We start from the raw sequence: 21,701 nt of genomic DNA on the forward strand, positions 1-21,701 counted from the left end.
TACCCTTTTTTGCTGTCCCAAATCGCTGCCACACCACTGGATTACAGCTGAATTTTGGTGGCATGCAATGGGAAGAAAAAAGGTGCATTTTCCCTTTTAAAACAAGGCATGCAGGGAGCATAGCTGGCTGGGGAATGCTGGGAGTTGTAGGACTTTTTTCCTGTCTAAACATGCATAGGATTGCACCCTAAAAGAATGTAACAGCCTCATAGCACAAAATAATTCCTGGGTGACCTGATGCCCAGTGGAATGCCTTAGGAGCATATGGATGAGCTGTTCTTTCTCAGGTGCATTGAAAAGTCTACTCCTGATTGTTTATAGAACTGTTAAGAGTTTGCACCTGATCCTCTTTGGAAAGGGATATATTAGATCATGAAATCCACCCTGCCTGAGATCTTCATACTATGAGTATGACTATGGATTTCTTGCATTGGCAGGCCATTGGACCAGATGACCTTTGAGGTCCCTTCCAGTTCTATGATTCTGTGAAATCCAAATGCTTACTGACTTTAACACATACTAGAGTGCTGACTTTAGATAAGTCTCTTTTTTGAAAATGCTACACATAGAAATCTGTTCCCTTTTTTGTGGTTTCCTTTCCTCAGATATCCCTAACAACGGCCTCCTTTGAACTGGAGGACATTGACAAGTGCAGATATGATAGACTTGTCCTTCGTGATGGCAGCCAAAACAGTTCTCCCCTTGTTGGCACGTTCTGTGGGAAAATGGAGGTCCCAGCTTTCAATTCTACTGGGAGCTTTCTACGTATAGAATTTTACACTGACTTTGCTTTTGAATATTTTGGATTCAGGCTGGGCTACTCAATCAGTTAAGTACTGTTACTAGATTATCTGGGTGGCAGATGGCATGTTTTTGTGTTGATCTATGTGAAAAATAATAGGTTGATCCTGGATCAGCTTTCTGCAAAAAGACAGGTCCTTCCATGAGAGGAAAGGATCCACTTGCAGAAAGTTTCTCTGCTCAGTTTTTGGGGAACCCCCCTCCCTTGAAACACACACCCATTTACCAGGGTCTCTTGACTCTCTGTGTAGCATTTTCAGCGGGCTGGAGAGGCTGCTTTGGGAGGGAGAGAAAGGGAAGTCCACTTCCGCCTGCATGGTTGATCCAACTTAAATCTGGATCCATCCCATCAAGTTGTATTACAATATCATTGCCTTGACTGAGGGATAACTGGGTCATTTGTGTAACCAGAAGTTGGGTTAAATGGAAATACTCTAGTCATCTAGTTACATTGACATGATGCATGGAGCAGTACCAGTGTCAAGCTTAGGCATGGTCAAAGGGCTCACATCCCACAAGAGCCCCCTGAATTTGCTCCTCCTCCTGGAAGCTGCTTGTTCACCTGCCTCTCACTCTGGCCCAGGCAACGGTGGTGGTGAGAAGGAGGAGCAGCAGATGCCACTGCCTACTTGCTCACAGGCTCTCTGGCCATCAGGCAAGCAAGTGGTAACGTAAAGCAGGGGTGGGCAGAAAATAGATCTCCAGATGTTTTGGACTTCATCTCCAATAAGCCCCTGCCAGCATAGACCATCAGGAATGGTTGGAGCTGAAGTCTAAAGTATTTGGAGATCTGCCTTCTTCCCACCCCTGGTGTGGAGGGCAAGAAGTTAAATGCTGTGTTCTGTTGTCAGCCCTGCTGTGGTGGTCAAAATGGAATGGTTAGGGGCCTGAGAAGAAAGGAAAGGTGACAGTTGGGAAAATCAGTTGAAGACTGGAACTGTTACGACTATGTTGCTCGATTGTAGGCTCACTCTGTATCCAATAAAACACCCCATTTGACTCGAGAAACAATCAAGTGTGTTACAGTAGCAATGATGAAAGAGAGGATAAGGACTAATAGCAGCTGGTGACAATGGCAGTGAGAAGGTAGTTTCACTGAGGGAGGGAGTCCACTGAGGGTGTCTTGCCCTCAAAAACTAGGAGCCTGCACTGGCATGGAGTGACACAGGGTGAGGAATGTCAAGTTATTGAGGGTGCAAATGGCCTGGATGTTGATGTGAGCCTTGAGCCCATGTGGTACAAGTATCTCCCACAATGTGTATATCACCTGTGAGAACTCTGGACTATGCATAGGCTAGCAACAAAGAACTAGGCCCCAGGCTATATATCCTGTGAGGAAGAATAATCTGAATCTCACCCCCATGTTTTACGAAATATGAAAATACCCTCATGCGTTCCAGTCAGATAAAGCTAATTTGCTGGTCTCAATGTACTTCCATTTGAAATGCCTTTATGTTAACAAATGCATGTATTAGGTGTTACTGTATGAATTCATAGGCAGTAGAAGGCTCTACCTTTTGTTCTTACGCTCTGCCATGTACACCATCTCTTATATAGGATTATGCCAAATCTGTTCATTTAAGGATGCCATGTTAATGGAACTGACTTGCACCTAGCATGGAATGTTCTATTCTGAGTGGCAGAACCTCTCCAAAATCCGAGGCAGAGGTCTTGCATAGCCACACAGCATGAGGTATCAGAGACTTAACTAGGAACCCACAAAATGCGAAGCATGTGCTCTGCTCCTGAACTACAGATTTCTCTTATACCAGGAGTGCACAGCCTTTTCAGCCCTTGAGGGCGGTATGTGATGCTGGCTTGAGGACCACATGCATGCGCATGCATGCACATGCGCACATACACCTGCACACACATGTCCTTGCTAGGACTGGGCCCTGGGGGAAATGACTGGTCAGTCAGGCATTCAAGTAGGCTCTGATAAATGGAAAGGCCAGGATCAAAAGAGGGAGGCAGCTATGCTGATTAAACCACAGCACAGCAAGGCAGAGAATGATAGAACCTTGGACAGAGCTCTACCGGAGCTGCGAGGCATAAAAGGAGCTGTTGTCCCAGCAAGGACTAGCAGCAACTGAGGGCATAAGTAGGCCAGTCAGCTCAGGTCCCTCAGAAGCTCCACCTCCCACTGGGTACTGACTGCAATCTTAAAGTGCCTATGTTCTTTTCTGTAGCCTTATGCTCCTATATAGCTGAGGGAGCTGAGAGGCTTTGGGAGACCCATTCTTGGAGGCTGAGGTTGATGGTAGGGCTGAGTTTTGGGTGTGGGGGGATCACACATTCCCGAGGGTCCTCCCTGGAGTGGGCTGACTAGTATCTCATTGGGCTCAGAGTCCTCTTTGAGGTAACACCATGTCTCCAGAGCCATAGCAGCATGTACATATGCCCACGGAGGGCAGCAATTGAAGCCTGGGGGTGCAGGTCAGGTACCCCTGCCTTATTCCCTACTGCTGAATTTAGAACATGCAAAATTCTCCCTGAGGGACATTCCAGTAACCAGCAGGGCTTGACTGGGAAATGGAACAATGCTCTCTTGGGTCTTTGCTCAGGCCCAATATTAATTAATTAATTGATTAAATTTCCATAGCGCCCAATAGCTGAAACAATACGTCTCTTGAGGTCCCTCATTGAGCTTTACCAGCTTTTGTGTAATGTGCCAGTACACCAGCAAGATTTGGACCATCCAAGTATTGCCAACATTTACGAATAGATGATGACTTCAGAACTGGGCCATAATTGGATTCTTCATGTGCTTGGATGGCAAACAGTACTGATACTATGTGCTGTGTTGCCAGGATAGACCACTTTAATCCACCAGCCTAGTTTTCAGGAGCATGAATGGATGAAACAAACTTTATCTGTCATTACAGTTTTGCCACCGTGAAGAACAGCCTACACGAGAACTGCCTTCATTCTGAATTGCCAACAAGGAAGAGAACTGAAATCCTGACACCAGTTTATCATTGCCTCTTGCTGACATGGTGCTTTGTTTGTTTTTAAAGACTGATCAGTTTCTCCTGGTAATGATATTAATAATATAAATGCAGAATGCTGAGCAGCTGAAGCAGGCAAAGGAAAGAATTTGATGCTGCGTCTCTTCGCTGGCGGCACCAACTTTGAATGGACTATGTAACAAGATATATACGTAAAGCAGAGGTGGGCAACTGGTGGGATCTTGTGGGACTGCAGCCCCCGTCATCCCTCACCATTGGCTATGCTGGCTAGGGCTGATGGGACTTGCAGTCCAACAACATCTGGAGGGCCAGAAGTTGCCCATCACTAAAGTAAAGCTTAAAATTCCCTTCCATTTTGCAGAGCATTTTACATTAGATTGCTTTCCTCTGCTAACATTTCCAGTGTGCACGACTTGCATTCCTCATTTAGGTTCATAGGCTTTTTTCAATAGAAAATGTCCATCAGTAGCCTTGTACATCCAGTTGCTTTATATGCAGCAAGTGCCCGTGTCGCTGTTTACCAAGTTCAAAAGGATGCACTTTGTACTGAGGTAGAAAGCTAGTCAGACTTCATTGGCTTCACTATGCTCAGCGGCACAGGAGCCTAACTTTGGGTATTTATCAAACGTACAATCACCATTGTGTTAAAATTAGGGTCACTGTCCAACTGCAAACATCTGAATCTATTCATAAGTTTTAATTGGCTAATCGATTGGTTAATTTAGTATGCTTGCACACATTTGCATTTTAATAAAAGCAATTGTTCTGAAGGGGGGAAAGGGGCATATCACGGGCAGTATCCAATGCTGGCAGCTCTAAACATGTTATGCTAGCAGGAAGGACCACCAGCACAATTGGGAACCAGTGCTTGCTGGCACAACACAGGAGACAAACCAGAACTCTTGCTTTCAGATTGGGACAGCAGAGCTCCCTTCCACGAGCTCCACTGACTTGTCCCATTCTGTAATGGGTCATTTTGGCTAGCTTCGGGTTGCGCTAGCCAACACTCGTTCCCTGTTGCAATAGCAGATGCTCCCGCTAGCACAGTAGCAGCATTGGATATTGCCTCATATTATCTGGTGCAGGCAGGTATCACAGCAAACACCATCAGAAGGGGCATTTTGTCTTCTATGTGAGAGAAGGGAGAATGTCTTCTCTCAGATGATTTTTGAAAATAATTGTTGTTGTTTTTTAATGTAAACAAAGAAGTCTGTAAGTGATCAAACATTTTGTGCATCCTATACATGTTTGCTTGAAAGTATGACCAACTATAATCAACGAGGCTTACTCTCTAGTAGGTATGCACAGAGTTGCTGATTTAGGGCACAATCCTATGCCTGTTTAGACAGAAAAATGTCCTACAACTCCCAGCATCCCCCAGCCAGCATGGCTGGCTGGGGAATCTTGGCAGTTGTAGGCCATTTTTCTGTCTAAACAAGCATAGGATTGCATCCTTGATTGAGTAATCTAACTGATGAATTACTCAAATATTGTAGCTCTAAGATTTAAGGTTAAAACTAGTATTTTGCAGTTTCTCTTTGTCTATGGTTTTTAGGAACTTAGGGTTGTGATAGGCATTTTCACAAGTGTCATTATCAATGCATTTTTGTCATAAATACATCACTTGTAAATTTTATTAACACAGTAGCAAGAGTAGGAGACTCATTTTAAAGAAAGACAATACCTTCTTTGCCATTAGCTTATATTTTTGAGATCTGAGAGTAGGGCATTAATAGAACCTGTTCTCAAAGTCACCCACGATAAGACCTGTCTCAAACTAAGCCTTGTCCACCTCTTCATGGATGCCCAATGCTTGTCTTAGTTCTATATTGAGCATGCATACCAAAAACTTACTGCTGATTCCTAAATATAATAAAATAATGATCAAAGAAAGGCCGAATAATATTTTTTGTTGTAGCTTTATTATGATGTCTCCATTCTGTAGATAGCTTGACAGTGGGATTTGCATTTTAAGGAGTTAGACATGGATGCCACCCTTATTCCATTCTTATTTAAAATGTACCTGTGTATGATTGGCAAATGATAGCATCAGTTGCTACAATATCACTTCTTTTCACAGTTTAATTATAGTAAAAGGTTTCTGGTATATAGTAGATGCTGGTATTTTGATCTAAGACTAAAGCTGAAGTTACACATTTAGTTAATGCACAGATTGTATGAGTACAATGGTTTTGTTGGGACTATCATATCATACACTGCTTCTCATTAAAAAGAAAACACAGAAAAATGAACCTAGGTAGCAATAAAGTGGTTATTGTATTCTTATTCAGGCACTGGGTTTCTTAAATTTTGGTACCTTGCTTTTTGGGTTTTTTTTTTAAAGTAATAGTACGTGGTACCAGTTTTCTGTGTGTCTTTGCATAGTGCAGTCTTCAAACGGTCCAACTTTTATGGTATCACTGTTTGACTCAGCTTTATTTTGCAGCCAGGACAAAACAGCAGGCAATAACAATGTAATCACAGTGAATAACTGATAAACATTGGCCCCTTTGGCACGATTCACAAGGCAACAGCTTACTTTTCTGGCATTGGCAAATGTGTTTGTGCAGGAAACAGGGTACAGAACATTTATTTAATAGGCTTTCAACCATCCAGGTATCCAGAGGTTTGGATGAATGGATCTGATTTAACTCATGTGGAGTGACATGGGAAATACTATAAATGCAAAAGATGGCCCAGACACTTATCTAAATGCACCTTCAGTGTGTGTGTATGTGTGTGTGTGTGTGTGTGTGTGAGAGAGAGAGAGAGAGAAGCAGGAACTCTTGCATGCCTCAACCATGCCTATCAGTAATGTGTGATGAAGACCATATGTGTGCATAATTCACACACATCCCTTCTCTCTCAAAAATGAAGACACACACAGAGGGCACACATCACACTGTAAGTGTGATGGAGGCATAGGAACCTTTATGTTTCTCTCTTAAGTGGTCTGTTCAGTTAAGTGTTTGAGCCAGCCCAAAGAACACCTGTGAACCAACGCTTACGCATCAAAGTCATATTTCTTAAAACCCTGAACCTATGCATATTTGTCCCAATCCTGCTAGGGGTCATATACATATAGAAGAAGAATTCCCCACCCATATTCCTAGCTTGACACACATTGAATGTTGTGCAAGTGATTCTCCCATCCAATCAGGCAGCATGGGGCCGTGTATACACTGCTGTTGTCACATAAACTTCAATTCACTTAACTCTTCAGAGGCAGGGAGGCTGGATTTAGTGTTCCCCTGCTAGCTTCTCCACACCAAACAGCTGACTGGAACCATTGTGACTTATTAATGGCCTATGGGAACTATTTTCAAAAAGAGCTCAGAGTTGGCTTTCAGTGGGTGCCTCAGAATACTCTTTCAAACACATCATTTATAGGGTATACTTTAGAAGCAATCAGACCTAAATCTTACCTACAAAATGCATCTGGAGCTGCCCCTTTCAGTTGAAATTTGAAATTTGAAACTCCAAACTCAATCCTATTTAATTCAATGCGGCTTATTGCCAGGCATGTGGGTATAGGAATGCAGACTTAGATGTATAAGAAGCCCTGAAGCCTGTGCCTGCCACACTATGATCACTGACAAATTCTAGCAGCATAGTGTTTTTAGAAGATGTTAAGGATGGGGGTATCTTTGCTCCACAGGTCTTGTCCAATAGCACCTTCTCTGATTTGCTGATTCCGTCATATACCTTCACATAGTCAGATGAACAGCCTTTAGAGGACTGCAGGTCAAACACATCAAACGTCAAGGAGACCAGCTAGTGGGTGGAGGAAATGGAAGTGTCAAACATGTTTCACGGTTCTCTGATTCATGTGTTTTCCATTAGAACACAGCTTAACCAATCATAACATTTTGAAGTGGATGGTAACTTAGCTTATCTGAGGAGTCTGGTAAATGCTCTTGCCTTCCTCTTGTAGCGTGCAGTAGTGTGCACTTGCTTGGGTCCCATGAGTATAAAGCTCTCCTTTGTGATGACAGTGTGGTGTAATGGACAGAGTGCTGGACTTGGGCCAGGGAGAGTTGGATTCAAATTTCCAGCCATCCATTAAACTTCCTAGTTGACCTTGGGCTCCACCTCAGAGGATTGCTATGCCAATAAAATGGGATAGCTCTGCATAAGCTCCCTTGAATTCCAAAAGGTAACTTTCATGTTCTGAGAGAATTATCTGATGTTTAAGGTGCATGAACGCTGTAAGATGGTCATTGTTCGTAATAATCATATCTACCATACACACAGAACTGTGCACACTGCAGAAGGCCATAAGCCCACTACACTGATGCCTTCAGTCTGAGGACCAGAAGAATTTTACAGCTCTGATCATCTCTCTCTGAAAAAGGGATTTCTGGCTGAAGCCTTCCACAGCACCAGCTGAAAAGCTATGGATGTACTGCGATCCCCCTTGTGACTGGTGTGCAAGTAGATAGTGGGCGTGGAGTATTCTTTCCACATCCTGTGTATGGCATCCCTGCCATATGGTTACTTAGATTTGCCTAGCAAGGACCATATTAGGGTGCTGAGGGAACATCCCCCCCTCAAAAAATAACATAGCCAGAAAAGGGTGCATTGCTGTGCAGTACAAGGATGCAAGCATGGGCACCTTTGAAATCACCTTTTTGTAGGGGTTTCCTGGGAGTCGAATAAGCCAAAGACAGTTGGCATCATTTTGGTACTTCGACGGATAGTTGGCAGAGGTCAGTGAACCATCTGAAGTGTGCAGCACAGTACTACAGTGACCTGATGGAAGAACAGTAGCTGTATTAGTACAATGCCTCCAGTAGAGGCTGTTGGCTCTGATTTCAGTGGGGCTGTGGATCCATTCTGGGTTTTAGTCAGAACCAGCCAGAATGCTAAAGGAGCTATCCAAGGTGCTGAATCCATTTTGGGGATCACAGAATGAGGACAGTGATTTTTTATTGTTTTGCATGATAATGACAATGATAATAATTCTTCACTGGAAGGGGAAAGAGAGACAGAGGCAGGGGAAGAAGACCTCAGGTCCAGCTCCAACCAGACTTACCAACACACACACACACACACACACACACACGGGTCATCTACCATAAACAGCCCTCTGGGAAGCATTTCAGGAGAGAAGGAGGTGGATGAGGATGACACCAGACACCTGCTCCTGTTCCAGCTGGACTCTCCCTGCCCCAGGGCCATCTTCTACCAACTGTCCTAAGGGAAAGATCCCAATGGTTGTTGTTTTTCAATGTGTTAATATTGCTTATTGTAATTTTATTATTTTTCTGTTACTTGTAAGCCGCCTTGGCAGGATTTGTATGCTGAAAGGTAACATATAACTGTGCTAAATAAATATTCATTTGTCTAGCACTTTCAAGTTTTCAAAGTGTTTCACTTGCATTAGCTAGCTGTAATCCTTACAACAACCCTGTAAGCATGTAAGACAAGTATTATAAGGGTGAGTGGAGAGAGATGGCTTACTCTGCCTGTGGGAACGTTCTGTTGCATGAGAGGAAGTCCTCTCACACAGCATTGGATATGTATTTATTATTAACATTTATATACTGTCTGATTTGCTAAAAAGCTATCAACACAGTACTCCCCAGGCCTCTATCCTAAATGTGTCTTTGCTTGTTTCTCCAGCAAGCCTTTCCTCTGGCTCTTCTTTCTCTGTCCACTGCCTATGCCTGCTCCATTCTCTTCCTTCAGCTACCCTGACTCTGGGCTCCCTGTCCCTCAGCTCCGCCCCCACCTGCTGCTCAGCCTGCATGATACCAGGATACCAGTTCTCTTCTGCCAATTGCGGCAAGGGGCTTTACCTCAACACACACACACACACACACACACACATACACACACCAATTCCTGGGCAAATTACAGTTTAGAGAACTTGAAGGTGAAGAACTTGCTAGTCATGCTATTGTGTTATACAAAAGAGCAGCCCTTTCCAGATATTGTTATTCAGGGATAATTAAAGCATATGGCTGGGTGGCATCTTGGCAGCCTCTGCCCCACCCCTCTGACTGCTCTACAGACTTTCTAATGGGGACGGGGGTAGACGACATGGTGCCTGCAAGCACCAGTGTGCACCAGGACACCTTTCTTGGTCCCCACCAAGGTGCCCTACCCTACCTCGCATGATGGAGACATGGGGTGCTTGCATGTTTGTGTGTGAGAGAGAGAATGGATGGGGCCGAGTCTGTGTGTGTACACATGGGAGAGTGAGAGTGAAAGAGAGAGTGCATCTTTGGTTGGTGATCCAGAGTGAGACAGAAAACAAGATAGGAGGGAATGAGTGCTGGCAGAAGGGGCAGGAGAGAGTTTGGAGCGCAGACCCTACCTCTGCCTCATTGTACTCTTTTGGGCAAGTTACTTGTCCTTTGTGACTCCCATGATGGCCATTTTGTGGTGGTGCCCAGGATAGTTTCTCAAATTGCCAAATGTGTCCAAGGGCCCCCAAAGGTTGCCTGTCTCTGTTCTAATGAATGCACTTGGGTATGTGTGTATGTGGGGGGGTGGGCTGCCACTGAGATGCCTTCCCTCTCTTTGTTATCTGCAAATGATCCCCTGAAAAAGGGTCCTCTCTTTTTCTAAGGATAGTGAACAATTGGGCATGCTGAGCAATGGCAGCAACAGGGCCTAGAATCTGTCAGAGTGATCTGCCTGGGTGGGGTTTGGAAGAAACCATTTATGCACTCTCAGTTTGTCCAGAGACAGAGAGAAAGAGAGGGAGAAGGCAGTTCTGACTTTTGGGAGGTGGATGGCAGAAACAGTAGGACCTGCCTCTACACCTGGCTTGGAAAAATTACTTAAGAACTTCTGATTTGAGTGTGGGGGTGAGGACTCAGCTCAATCCTGTCCTAATCTGAGGTGAGCTTGGGACAGCTCATCCATCTCTAATAGTTTTCTCTGTCAAAACAAGTAGTCCTGTGGACGGTGAACTACTTACTGCAGTTATATAGCCTGTTGATTTTGGCCACATCAAGGTTACTCAGTCCATTACCCTGTCCAGTAATTACAGATTCATCTGGAATTGGAATAATTGTGGCCTCACCAGAGGTGTTAGAGAAATCTTTTCTGCAGAAACAGGAAACACATTCCTCAAATCCAGTGGTTTCTTACAAGGCAACTGGTGTGAACCATGGTTGGCATTGCAGTTTGCTTGCTTCCCCCTTCCCTTCCTTTGCTGCTATTGTTTCTGGTATCTAGATAAACTCCTGGGCCATGGGCCAAGCATGTATACAGGCAGGAATTTTACTGTCCTGCATCAGATTCCCAGAGAGGGACACCCCTATACCCCCAGATGCTTTTAGCATACAATCCCCAGCCCATTTGCCTCTGTTTGTCTCAGTCCCTCCTCTCTCTCTCTCTCTCTCTCTCTCTCTGCCCCTCCCCTAAGCACTGGTATAGTAGTGGTAAATTTTAAAGCACAGATGCTTATCATGACAGTCCCCATAGCCATGCCTCCAAGGAGATTCCAAAAAATGAAGATCAACAAACCAGTTCTACCAGTTTTCAGCTCCCCCAGGAGCAGGTCTTTTGTAGAGCTAATGGGTCTGAATTGCCCATTCAAGACCAAACCACCCCAAAAGACTTTGCATGAGAACAGGAAACAACAATATCTTGTTGCTGGGAAAATTAATTCGTGCAGCTACTGTGAGAATTGCAGCTAAGCTCAGAAGGAACAGGGAAGTCTGAGGGTGGCAGATGATGCCAGTGTCCCTGCTAATCAAAGAAGTGCTGGTGCTGCATCCCTGCCAGCGCTGGCTGTACCACACCACTGCCTCTAAATCAGGAGGGCTCAGGGAAGCTATGCCGCCTTCCTTTTCCCATTCAGAATGTTCCAGAGAAATGTTGGTAGTGAAACCGCCTTTTAAGGTTCATCAACCCACCGTTCTTGCTAACACTCATTTTCAAACCCCAAATTGTGAACCAGCATAGCTTCAAGTCAAACCGTAATAGCCCTATTCACAGTGATCAGATAGCAAACCCACAACAATGTACTTTTTTTTTTTTTTTAAAGAGGATTGTCAGCTACATATGTAAATGCCTTTTGCTTGCAGGAAGAACACTTCACAGCAACTTACCGGCCATAATGCATTATTGAGGCGTAGTCGTATCCAAGACCCAGGTTGTTCGAATTTGTCTTTATCCCAAAGTTACCTCTAGCACCTGTGATGTACAATATTAAGCATTCAGAGGGGTTTGGGTGTGTGTGTGTTTCCTCCTGTTCTCAGGAGCAATGAGCAAATGATGATAACTCTTACACTCGGTAAATATAATCTATGTGAAAGCAGAGCCCAGTTAGAAGATCAGGGATGGCCTGGATTAGGGTGCCCCAAGCTACAGCTGCTAGGGCTGCAGTATTCTAAACTAAAGAACACATGCTTTGTGTATCAGGCCAATACTATGTGCATATTTTTTCCATACTCTTTCTCAGGTTGCAGAATTTGAAAGTAAACTGAACTTCTGTAGGGGAATTAAAAAGGAATAGACATTCGTTCTTGTAGAACCATACACCTCTGCCCACGAAGTCATTGGTAGGACTCATAATATCTCCAGCAGATATTTAGTATGAAGGCTTATCTAAAATGCAAGTATTGTATTCATTTAATTGTCATATTTTGCCCCAGGGAAACCTGGAAACTTGGCTAGTCCCCCTCAGAATTCCCAAGTTTATCTGGGGAGAGAGAATGACTGTAAAACCAGTTCAAGTCTGCAGTGTAGATATACCCCAACACTTTTCTAATTTTCAGCAGTGTCTAAAAGAGTTTTGCTTGTCCTATTTCTTTTGTATATGGAAATCTAAACAAATCACATTGGAAGGAAACAAACTATACTGGAAGGAGATGGGAGAAAATGAAACCCCAGTATTGGAATTCCATTAAAATATGGGATTTCTGGCAAAGATATTCAGCAACATCCTTGGGTTCTTCCTTTTCTCCCATACTTTCCCTTTTGTCCTAGCTCTGTCCTACTGCTATCACCACATGTCAGAGAAGAGTTTTGCTGCAGAGGGACTAACATCAAGGGGTTGAGCACTCACCCCAGCCACCTTCATGGAGCCTGATAAAGCCTGCTGCCTGAAGACCAGTGCTGGGGGGTGGGGGTGGGGGTTTGGTGGAGAGAGGCTGAGTAACGTCAAAACTCTGTGAGTATGTGGGGCTCGAAGAAGGACTGGCAATCTTTGCCTCCCCAGGTGAGAGACGGGGAAGGAACTATGAGAGGAGATGCAGGCGAGAGCTGGAAGGAAGGCTGCCGCAAGTGAGAGGCGTGGCTGCCAACCTGTGCGTGTAGGCTGATTGTGGAGAAACCTCGTGTGGATTGGGGATTTATTTATATTTTTAAAATATTTCTGTATTGTGTCTTATTCTCTCTACTGTTTAGTGCTTGGATTTGTTTAGTTTATTGGTACCATTTTATTGGTTATTGGATATACTGATATTTCTACTATGTATTTATCTGCCATCATTATGGTTCTTTGTAATTGTCCCTATTGTTTTTTTTTATATTGTTATATTTATTGCTGTTATCTTGTAAATTGTATTTATTGTTGTTCATTTGTTATGTTGTGAGCCACTTTTGTGGGAAAGGGGCCTACAAATAAAAAGGTGATGATGACATTGGTGGCTTCTTGGTCCTCAGCTCAGCCATTTTACTGAACCTATGAAAAGGGAAAGGAATCGGCAGTCACCATACATGACCCCTGACTATAGCTGGGCACATAGCTACATTGCAAATGAAGTGGCTCCTGAATTACAGCATAATACAGGTGTACATACGAGGACTAATATATTGCCACATGATCTTCACATAGTTGTCTCTGTCACTTCTAGTGTGTTCATGGATAAAACCAAGTGAATGTTCCAGTTCATGCTCAATGACTCCTTTCCACACACACCATGGCTTTGCCAAAGACAGCGTTTGGGCACCTCCAGTCTTTCCATAAAAAGACCAACAGCTGAAAGAGACACAATTTGCCAAAGGAAGGAAGATACTTATGAAGTATGACAGCAATCACAAACATTAGATCCTTTCCAGCTCATTTTAAACCACAGTCTTTGTAAGAATGTGAATAATGTTTTTTTTTTTTTTAACTTATTGATGCAATAGAAAGAATAAATTCAATCAAGTCAAGACTTCTCAGGAAGCCCATAATCCCCATGAAGGTTTAGTGCTGGCACAATTTGGAATATTGATATGGTAAGCTATAATTATAAGTGTGGAACCCACACCACAGGTATAATTATAAAGCACTATCTAGTAGAGCTGTGCACTGATGGCCTCCTGAAATTCTCCTCCCTATTTGTGCACAGAGAAATTGGGGGGACAATTTCACCAAATTTCTCCAGAAGGAGGAGAAATTCTCAAACAGTTTCTCGGAGGTGGAATTCACAATTAGAAGTGGCTGTAGCACAGCTTCTTTCTTGCTCAGGGTTTTTTTTTTTTTCCCTCTTTGTGCTGCCTCTGCAACTGGCAAAAACAGCAAATGTGTTGGCAGCCTGGTCACCGTTTTACATCCTTCACCATGCCCCATACCTAGTGTCATTCAAGGGCATGGGGTGGGGGAGGAAGCCACCACAGAAATGGTGGAGAAAATTCGGTGGTGGCCAAGGGGGCAGTGTGTGCTTTTTCTTTCTATTCTACATCTCTCCATTGCTTTGCAGCCTCCCAGGCTGCCTGCACTTCATGATCTGAAAAAGCCCTATGGGACGAACTACCTCATGATGTCTTCCCCTAGGCTTTAATTGTAGTGTGGGAAGCCAGGCAAGTGATTGTACAGTGAAAGACAGCACACTCACACACACTCCTCAGCCACCTCATAATTAAGGTAAACACAAGAACACTGAACCCAACCCATGAGAATTTCTTTTCAAAAACAATTTCTCTTCTATAAAATTGAATGAGAATGGTCGAAGAAATGTGGAAGGAATTTTCAGCACAGCACTACCATCTAATAGAAAGGAGTACGACAAGGCTGCATATTGTCACCCTGCTTATTTAACTTATATGCAGAGTACATCATGAGAAACGCTGGGTTGGATGAATCAGAGGTTGGAATTAAGATTGCTGGGAGAATTATCAACAACCTCCGGTATGCAGACGATACCACCCTAATGGCAGAAAGCGAAAAGGATCTAAAGAGCCTCCTGTTGAGGGTGAAAGAGGAGAGTGCAAAAGCTGGTTTGAAACTCAACATTAACAAAACTAAGATCATGGCATCTGGCCCCATCACTTCCTGGCATATAGAAGGGGAAGAAATGGAAGCAGTGACAGATTTTACTTTCTTGGGCTCCAAGATCACCGCAGACGGTGACTGTAGCCATGAAATTAAAAGACGCTTGCTCCTTGGGAGGAAAGCTATGGCCAACCTAGACAGCATAGTAAGAAGCAGAGACATCACCTTGCCGACAAAGGTCCGTCTAATCAAAGCTATGGTTTTCCCAGTAGTAATGTATGGCTGTGAGAGCTGGACTATAAGGAAGGCTGAGCGCCGAAGAATGGATGCTTTCGAACTGTGGTGCTGGAGAAGACTCTTACGAGTCCCCTGGACTGCAAGGAGGTCAAATCAGTCCATCCTAAAGGAAATCAACCCTGAGTGCTCATTGGAAGGACAGATACTGAAGCTGAAGCTCCAATATTTTGGCCACCTAATGCAAAGAGAAAACTCCCTGGAAAAGACCCTGATGCTGGGAAAGACTGAAGGCAAAAGGAGAAGGGGACGGCAGAGGATGAGATGGCTAGATAGCATCACGGATGCAATGAATATGAACTTGAGCACACTCCGGGAGAGAGCGCAGGACAGGAAGGCCTGGCGTGCTATGGTCCATGGGGTCACGAAGAGTCGGACACGACTGAACGACTGAACAACAACAACAACAACCATCTAATAGCAACCATCAGGAGATCTACCATGAATTGGGGGTTGGACTCGATGGCCTTGTAGGCCCCTTCCAACCCTACTATTCTATTCTATGAATGAAAACAAGGACAATCTATATTGTGAGGTAATACCATAGTGGGACTTACCCATTATCAGAGACAATATTTAAATAATCATTTTCTTCTTTTCGCTCCACAAAATCAATGCAAGTCAATGTTTCAAACTCAGTCATGGATTCTTGAATCATGTCTTTGTCTTTTTGTGCTGGGTGGAAAAAAGTTAAACTATTTCAGCTTTCCTGCTCACCAATCCCAACTATAATTACTCAGAAGTTCAGTGGGCCTTGCTTCCTAATATATTGGCTTAGCCATTCAGTCTTAAATGTATTGATGCACTATTAGGGGTACAGGTGATATAATTTTCAGGATTGGTAAGCCTCTTAATGCTTCCTGTAAAGTGGAATAATAATAATATGATTTAGTAGCCATATCATGGGGGGCTAGTCTAGCATACTGAAGTGGGCCATCCCAGATACATTGTTGCTGATTCAGCAGCAACTAGGCCTGGTAGCAATCATAGCATTGCGGGGGACTCTTTTCTCCCTTTAAGGCCGCTGCCGTGGCTGGTGAGGTTTGGGGTTGGGAGCTCTGCTGCCATTGCTGAGCACTGATTGAGGAGAAGAGGAGGTGGGGCGGGGGGTGAGGTTCCCACTGTGCAGGTGTCTGGATGCTGACAACCTGCATGGCTGGCTGATGTCAGCATGCTGTGCCAACACAGGGCACTGCTGGCCAGTCAGCTGCCCCATACCTCCAATGCTATCACACAGTGCCTGCAGGGAAGGGATTCCTCCACTTTTTTTTTAAACCAAGTTATTAATATGTAAAATATACAAACATTTATTGATTACTTACATTGTCTTATTAGGGGAAGAGAGAAAGACACTATATATTAGGGTTCACAAAGACCCCGCCCCATCTGTCATTCAGTGGTAGTGCCCGCCCTACCATTAGGCAGAGTAAGGAGTCTGCCTCAGGTGGCAGACATTAAGGAGAAGTGAACAGCGGTGAGATGATGGAGGAGAGCACCTAGTGTGCCATTCAGCCTGCTCTTTGCCCTCTAAGCTAGCCTGCTCCCCTCATGTGCAGTGGAGGATGTTGTCCCAATGCCAGTGTTAAAGTAAGATTCAACTCCCAATTTGGTTGGCCTCTGCACTCAGAAGGAGAGACGTTATCCTCTCCTTTGTCTCAGGCAGCAAACTGTCTTGGACTAGTCCTGTTCTGCAAAGGCAGCTTTTCCATGGCCATGTTGGTGGCCATGTTGATGGCTTCAAGGGAAAGAACATTCTACAGACTGCTGCTGACAACTCCAAGATCTGAGTTAATCATCATAAGCACACTCATATGTGAAGACTGTTGCTTTAAATGTTATGGGTTCAATCGAGACTCAGACATGCTTGGAGAAGACCCATTAAAAACAATGGGACTCAAGTGAGCTATGACTAACTTGTCCCATTTATTTCCATGGGTCTCCTCTAAGTATGACTAGGTCTGGATCCAACCCTATGAACATCTGGGTAAGTATGTTTAGACTACTTGAGGCCAAAAACTAGAACAATCCAGAAACAATACATTGCGGGTGGCGGGGCGTGGAGGATGAGAGAAAGGAAATGAAACGCACTGAAGTCAGAGGCGATGATGTAGGGGATCCGAACAATTCCATCACTGGATTTGGGCCAGTAACAGGCATCAGCTGCACAGAGCATTGCACTGCGGCTGCGTTTCGCTGCAATGTCACCTTCTACCAAGTTCTGGTGGCTCGCTGTGCACACAGGAGAAAGAGCCAGTGAACGGGACTGTGAAATGGATAAACAGAGAGAAGAGAAATGGGGAATTCAGTAGAGGAGAAAGAAAGTGAAGGGGCTCAGAGACAGATACCTCAGACTGGAGAAAGCAATACATACTGGAGTAAAGTCCTTTGCAGTCTGCAGATGTGGAATGAAGAGAAAAAGGAAACAAGAGTACCAAAAAATAGTGGGAGAAGCAATGTTTGACCTACAGTAAAAGAAGAAGAAGGGGAAGAGGTGGAGAATAATGCTTTATTCTTAGGGCCAAACTAGATGTGATCTTAAATGCATCTTTGCATTTAATGTGCAGTTTTGAAAAAATGCAAATAGCAGCCATGGGCAGTGAGGGCGGAATAACTGTTGGGAATGTAGTAGGCATGGCAGGAGGATTTAACTCTTTCATCTCCTTTTATGGTCCTGAAGACAATCCCTCTTCTGAGACTATTATTAGCTTTTAGGGGAACAATTTGCAGCAGAGAAGGAATGGGTTAAATTCCTCCCTCTGTCAGTTCCTTCCTCACTCTTGCAATGGCTGCTTTTTGTGTGGCTTTTTGTATGGCTTTGTATTTTTTTTTACATCATATATGTTAAATGCAAAGAGGCATTTAACTTCACATCTAGTTTGGTCCTTAATCTGAATATGTATTATAAGATTTTTTGTGGCTATAGGTCCATCCATAGCATTTCAATAATGGATTTCAAATTGCTCAAACAAAAGCATCAGGTTTTAAAAAAATCTGTACAGAAGTATATAAGTAAAAGGGCACCCCAAATTACAGCTGGAAGGGGTATCCGAAAATGTCTGCAGAATGTTACCATTTAAAATATGATGTCCATTTGGAAGCAATTTGGATTTTAACGGGCATGAGCTTGATTCTCCTACAGGTCTCTGTGGCTTGTTCTGAGTTTGCTGAGAGGAATTTATAAGTTGCAGGTAAGTGACAGAACTGAGCAAACCCAGAAAACACATGGAAGGTGTGAAATGGGGGGTGGGGGTGGCAGAAAGGCAGGATATTAAATAAAGAAGGAAATAATTTTGTCATAATTACCTTCATTAGCTTTCAGAATCAGGCCAAAAGCAGTATCCACATCAGCACTGGGTTCAAACTCTGCAGAGAAATGAATGGTGGTCAGCTCAGTTCAGTGTTTTCAATGAATATATACAACAGCTTTGCCCAACCCAGCATCCAACCCAGTATTGGACTCCAACTCCTATCATCCCCAGATACCAAGGCCATTGATGGGAACTGTTGTCCAACACATCTGGAGGAAGCCAGCCTGGTGAAGGCTGATATAAAAACTCCAAGCAGGGCCAGCCCAAGACATTGGGCTGCCTGGGGCAGATAACATGCCTGCCACCCTGCCACCCTGTTCCACATACAGAAGCTGACCAGACTGGAAGCTGAATCTGACTTGACCACTGGCGAAGAGACAGTGTCCTCCACCACATCTGGGAGCAGCAGGCTGGCTAGGGGCCCTTGCAGGGTGGGCCATGCATGGTGCACACAGCTCTGTCCCCCAACACGTTGTCGTCTCTCTGCACCCTCCAGCAGCTGCTGCCTGAGGTGGCACTGTGCTCTGCCAGAGAGCATTGATTTCTCTGTGCTGACGTTGCCCATGACAAGCCTCCTTTTGGTTCTTTGGGTTATCATGATCTCTTTGTTCAGGGGGTGAAATAATATCTTGTGTAATTGTAGCATAGTAAACACAATTATTATATAGTGAACATAATAGTAGGCGTGTCTATTAGGCGACGGTATCGGGAATCAGTCCAGGAGGGGATGAAGATCAGTAGGCTGGAACTTAATCCAGATAAGACTAAAGGTCATCTAGCCAGTGCCTTGGTTTTATATTTTTGTACCTTACTTTTATCTGGCCAGTTTGGTATGCTGCGTCTGTTTTTATCTGCTGCTATTTATTTATTTATTTACATTTATATTCCGCCTTTTTCCCTCCTTAAGGAACCCAAGGCAGCGTACATAATTCTCTTCCTCCTCTCCACGTTATCCTCACAACAACTCTGTGAGGTGGGTTGGGCTGAGAGTCTGTGACTGGCCCAAAGCCACCCAGTGAGCTTCCATGGCCGAGTGGGGACTAGAACCCGGATCTCCCAGCTCCCAATCCAACACTCTCGCTCCTACACCACACTGGCTCTCATGTTCATATAAAATGTATTTTATATAAAAATCATTTTTATGTTTGTCTGGTTTATTGTAAACAGTGTATGGTCTATATTTTATTGCTTTCAAGTTTTCAGTTTTTTAAGCTGCTTTGTTATTTCTTTTATGACAGGAAATGGCATCATCATCATCATCATTCATGGAGGATAAAGCTATCGATGGCTGCTAGTCCTGATGGCTATATGCTTCCTCCAGTATCAGAGGCACTATACCTATGTACACCAGTTGCTGGGGAACATGGGCGGGAGGGTGCTTTTGCACTCATGCCCTGCTTGTGGGTTTCCCATGGTCAGCTGGTTGGCCACTGTGTGAAGAGAATCCTGGACTGGATGGACCCTTGGTCTGCTCCAGCAGGGCTCTTCCTATGTTCTTCATCTGAAGCAACCCCACAGTTCACCGGTGCCTGCCTGAATCCCCACTTACCAAATGCTATACAGTTGGCCAGGATACGGTGTGAATTACAACCAAACATTCTTATACAGGCAAAATTTCATTTATTTATTTATTATGTTTCTATACCGCCTAATAGCTGAAGCTCTCTGGGCAGTTCATAAAAATTGAAACCACAAAATACGGCATAAAGGGGCTAATAATGTCTCTCAAGATAACTTCATATTGTGCCAACTTTCTCCCAGCATGATGGGAAATTTGATTTAGCTCCAAAACATATCAGCAAAACAGTTGAATGTTATTCTGTGTATCTCCCAGTCATCCCAACTAAATCCTATATATGTTCCATTACCAATTCACTCCTGAGTTTCTAAAAGGATTTTACAAAAGACCACTAAAAATATTAGGCTTTCTATATGTTAATCTTGAAGATGAAGGTAGAGTCAAAAGATTTATGTCTTATTATTTAACCATATAGCCAATGCATGCCACCTTGGAGAAAAGGCAGGATATAAATGTGTGTGTGTGTGTGTGTGTATATATATATATATATATATATTCATTTACATTTCCTTTATAACAATTTTACTGTAAATTTATTATTACAGTACATACCATGTTCACCTTGTTCACCTTTCTCATCAGAGATCTGCAAGAATAATAATGAACAAACCAATACATATTCTTACAACCACAAAGAGGATTTATAGGACAAAAATACATTTGCAGACATTCAAATTCCCCACTCACTAAGAGACAAGTGATGGCCACTCTTCAATCTAGAGAAATGCTTTAGTATCTCAGACATCTTTCCCCATAAGCTGCTCATAAATACCATAAAATCCTGTGATGGGTTGAATGTGTCTAATTTGACACTTTTAAGGTGAAATCCTATGCATCTTTACACAGAAAAAGTCCCACAACTCCCAGCATTCCCTAGCTAGCAGATGCTGGGAGTTGTAGAGCTTCTTTCTGTCTAAACATGCATAGGATTGCGCCCTTACTGGGTGAACATGAATAACGCCAAATTCACCCATTTAGTATTTAGTGATGACCTAAGTGCCAAGTAGGACAAATCATAATTACCTAGTTTGTTACTTTTTTTGTCATGTCTGTTGATTTCCTTCTCCCTGGGAAGAACCAGGGCCAAAGCAACACTCCTGGCTAAGTTGCCCCCAGAATATAATAGGTTCGACTTTCTTTTACCTGAATAGGATTCCCTTGAGTGAAATCAAAGAGGAATTCAAGGAGGACAACAGCAATTTTCAGATGCATCTTCAAGTCTGCTCCTGCTCTTCTTTAGCAGTCTTCTTTTTGCTGAAAGACTCTTTACTGTCCCTCTAAAACATATCAGAGGTGCAGAGGTATATCAGAGGTGCAGCTGTTGGGCTAATTTCTCCTCTGGAAGCCCAGAGAGTGGAGAGGAAGAGAGCATAAGGATGAGAGAACAGGGGGTCGCAGAAAGACAGAGAGAGAAAATGGTAAGGCAGAAAGAGAGAGGGACCGTTTCTGGCTCTGGCCCAGCTCACCGCTAACTTCAGCCCCGCCTGCCACCAGTGTGTGTGTCCTGAAAGATGACCTGACCTCCGAGGGAAGGCAGCCCTCAAGATATCTCTTTACATATACACCTGCTCTGTACATTTACATACTGA

The 21,701-nt window shown here is 43.8% G+C and overlaps 2 protein-coding genes across 3 annotated transcripts in view; one reads left to right on the forward strand and one right to left on the reverse strand.

Annotated features, from left to right (window-relative positions):
* The window catches only part of LOC146357542 (embryonic protein UVS.2-like), a 28,003-nt gene extending 22,335 nt beyond the window's left edge, over positions 1-5,668 (forward strand). The window contains exons 11-12 of one of the 2 annotated variants that reach the window (XM_084827753.1): positions 606-828; positions 3,687-5,668. In XM_084827753.1, coding sequence (XP_084683879.1) covers positions 606-828; positions 3,687-3,700 — 237 coding nt within the window. In that variant the 3' untranslated portion in view covers positions 3,701-5,668. The remainder of the gene's footprint in view (positions 1-605; positions 829-3,686) is intronic. The other variant, XM_084827764.1, reaches the window with a different exon arrangement.
* A 1,612-nt stretch (positions 5,669-7,280) lies between these two features.
* LOC146357543 (astacin-like metalloendopeptidase) lies at positions 7,281-21,324 on the reverse strand. Its single transcript, XM_084849626.1, has 10 exons — positions 21,256-21,324; positions 20,665-20,698; positions 18,529-18,588; positions 17,314-17,454; positions 15,783-15,900; positions 13,535-13,713; positions 11,840-11,924; positions 10,702-10,829; positions 8,386-8,522; positions 7,281-7,544 (listed from the first exon to the last, which is right to left on the reverse strand). Exons 1-10 carry the CDS (start codon positions 21,322-21,324, stop codon positions 7,281-7,283), a joined length of 1,215 nt encoding a protein of 404 aa, XP_084705752.1.
* Between the last annotated feature and the right edge of the window lie 377 nt (positions 21,325-21,701).

The sequence above is a fragment of the Heloderma suspectum genome, chromosome 1 (assembly GCF_057233095.1).
Source record: "Heloderma suspectum isolate Gila_16-S chromosome 1, 16-S_ref, whole genome shotgun sequence".
Taxonomy (NCBI): domain Eukaryota; kingdom Metazoa; phylum Chordata; class Lepidosauria; order Squamata; family Helodermatidae; genus Heloderma; species Heloderma suspectum.

Coding starts and splice junctions, on each gene's coding strand:
- LOC146357543 (XM_084849626.1), bottom strand. CDS start 21,324: ATGCATCTGAAAATTGCTGTTGTCCTCCTTGAATTCCTCTTTGATTTC. Junction 18,589..20,664: donor AGGTGAACAAGGTGAACATG/GTATGTACTGTA, acceptor ATTTCTCTGCAG/AGTTTGAACCCAGTGCTGAT. Junction 8,523..10,701: donor CAACAGGCTATATAACTGCA/GTAAGTAGTTCA, acceptor TTCTTCCATCAG/GTCACTGTAGTACTGTGCTG.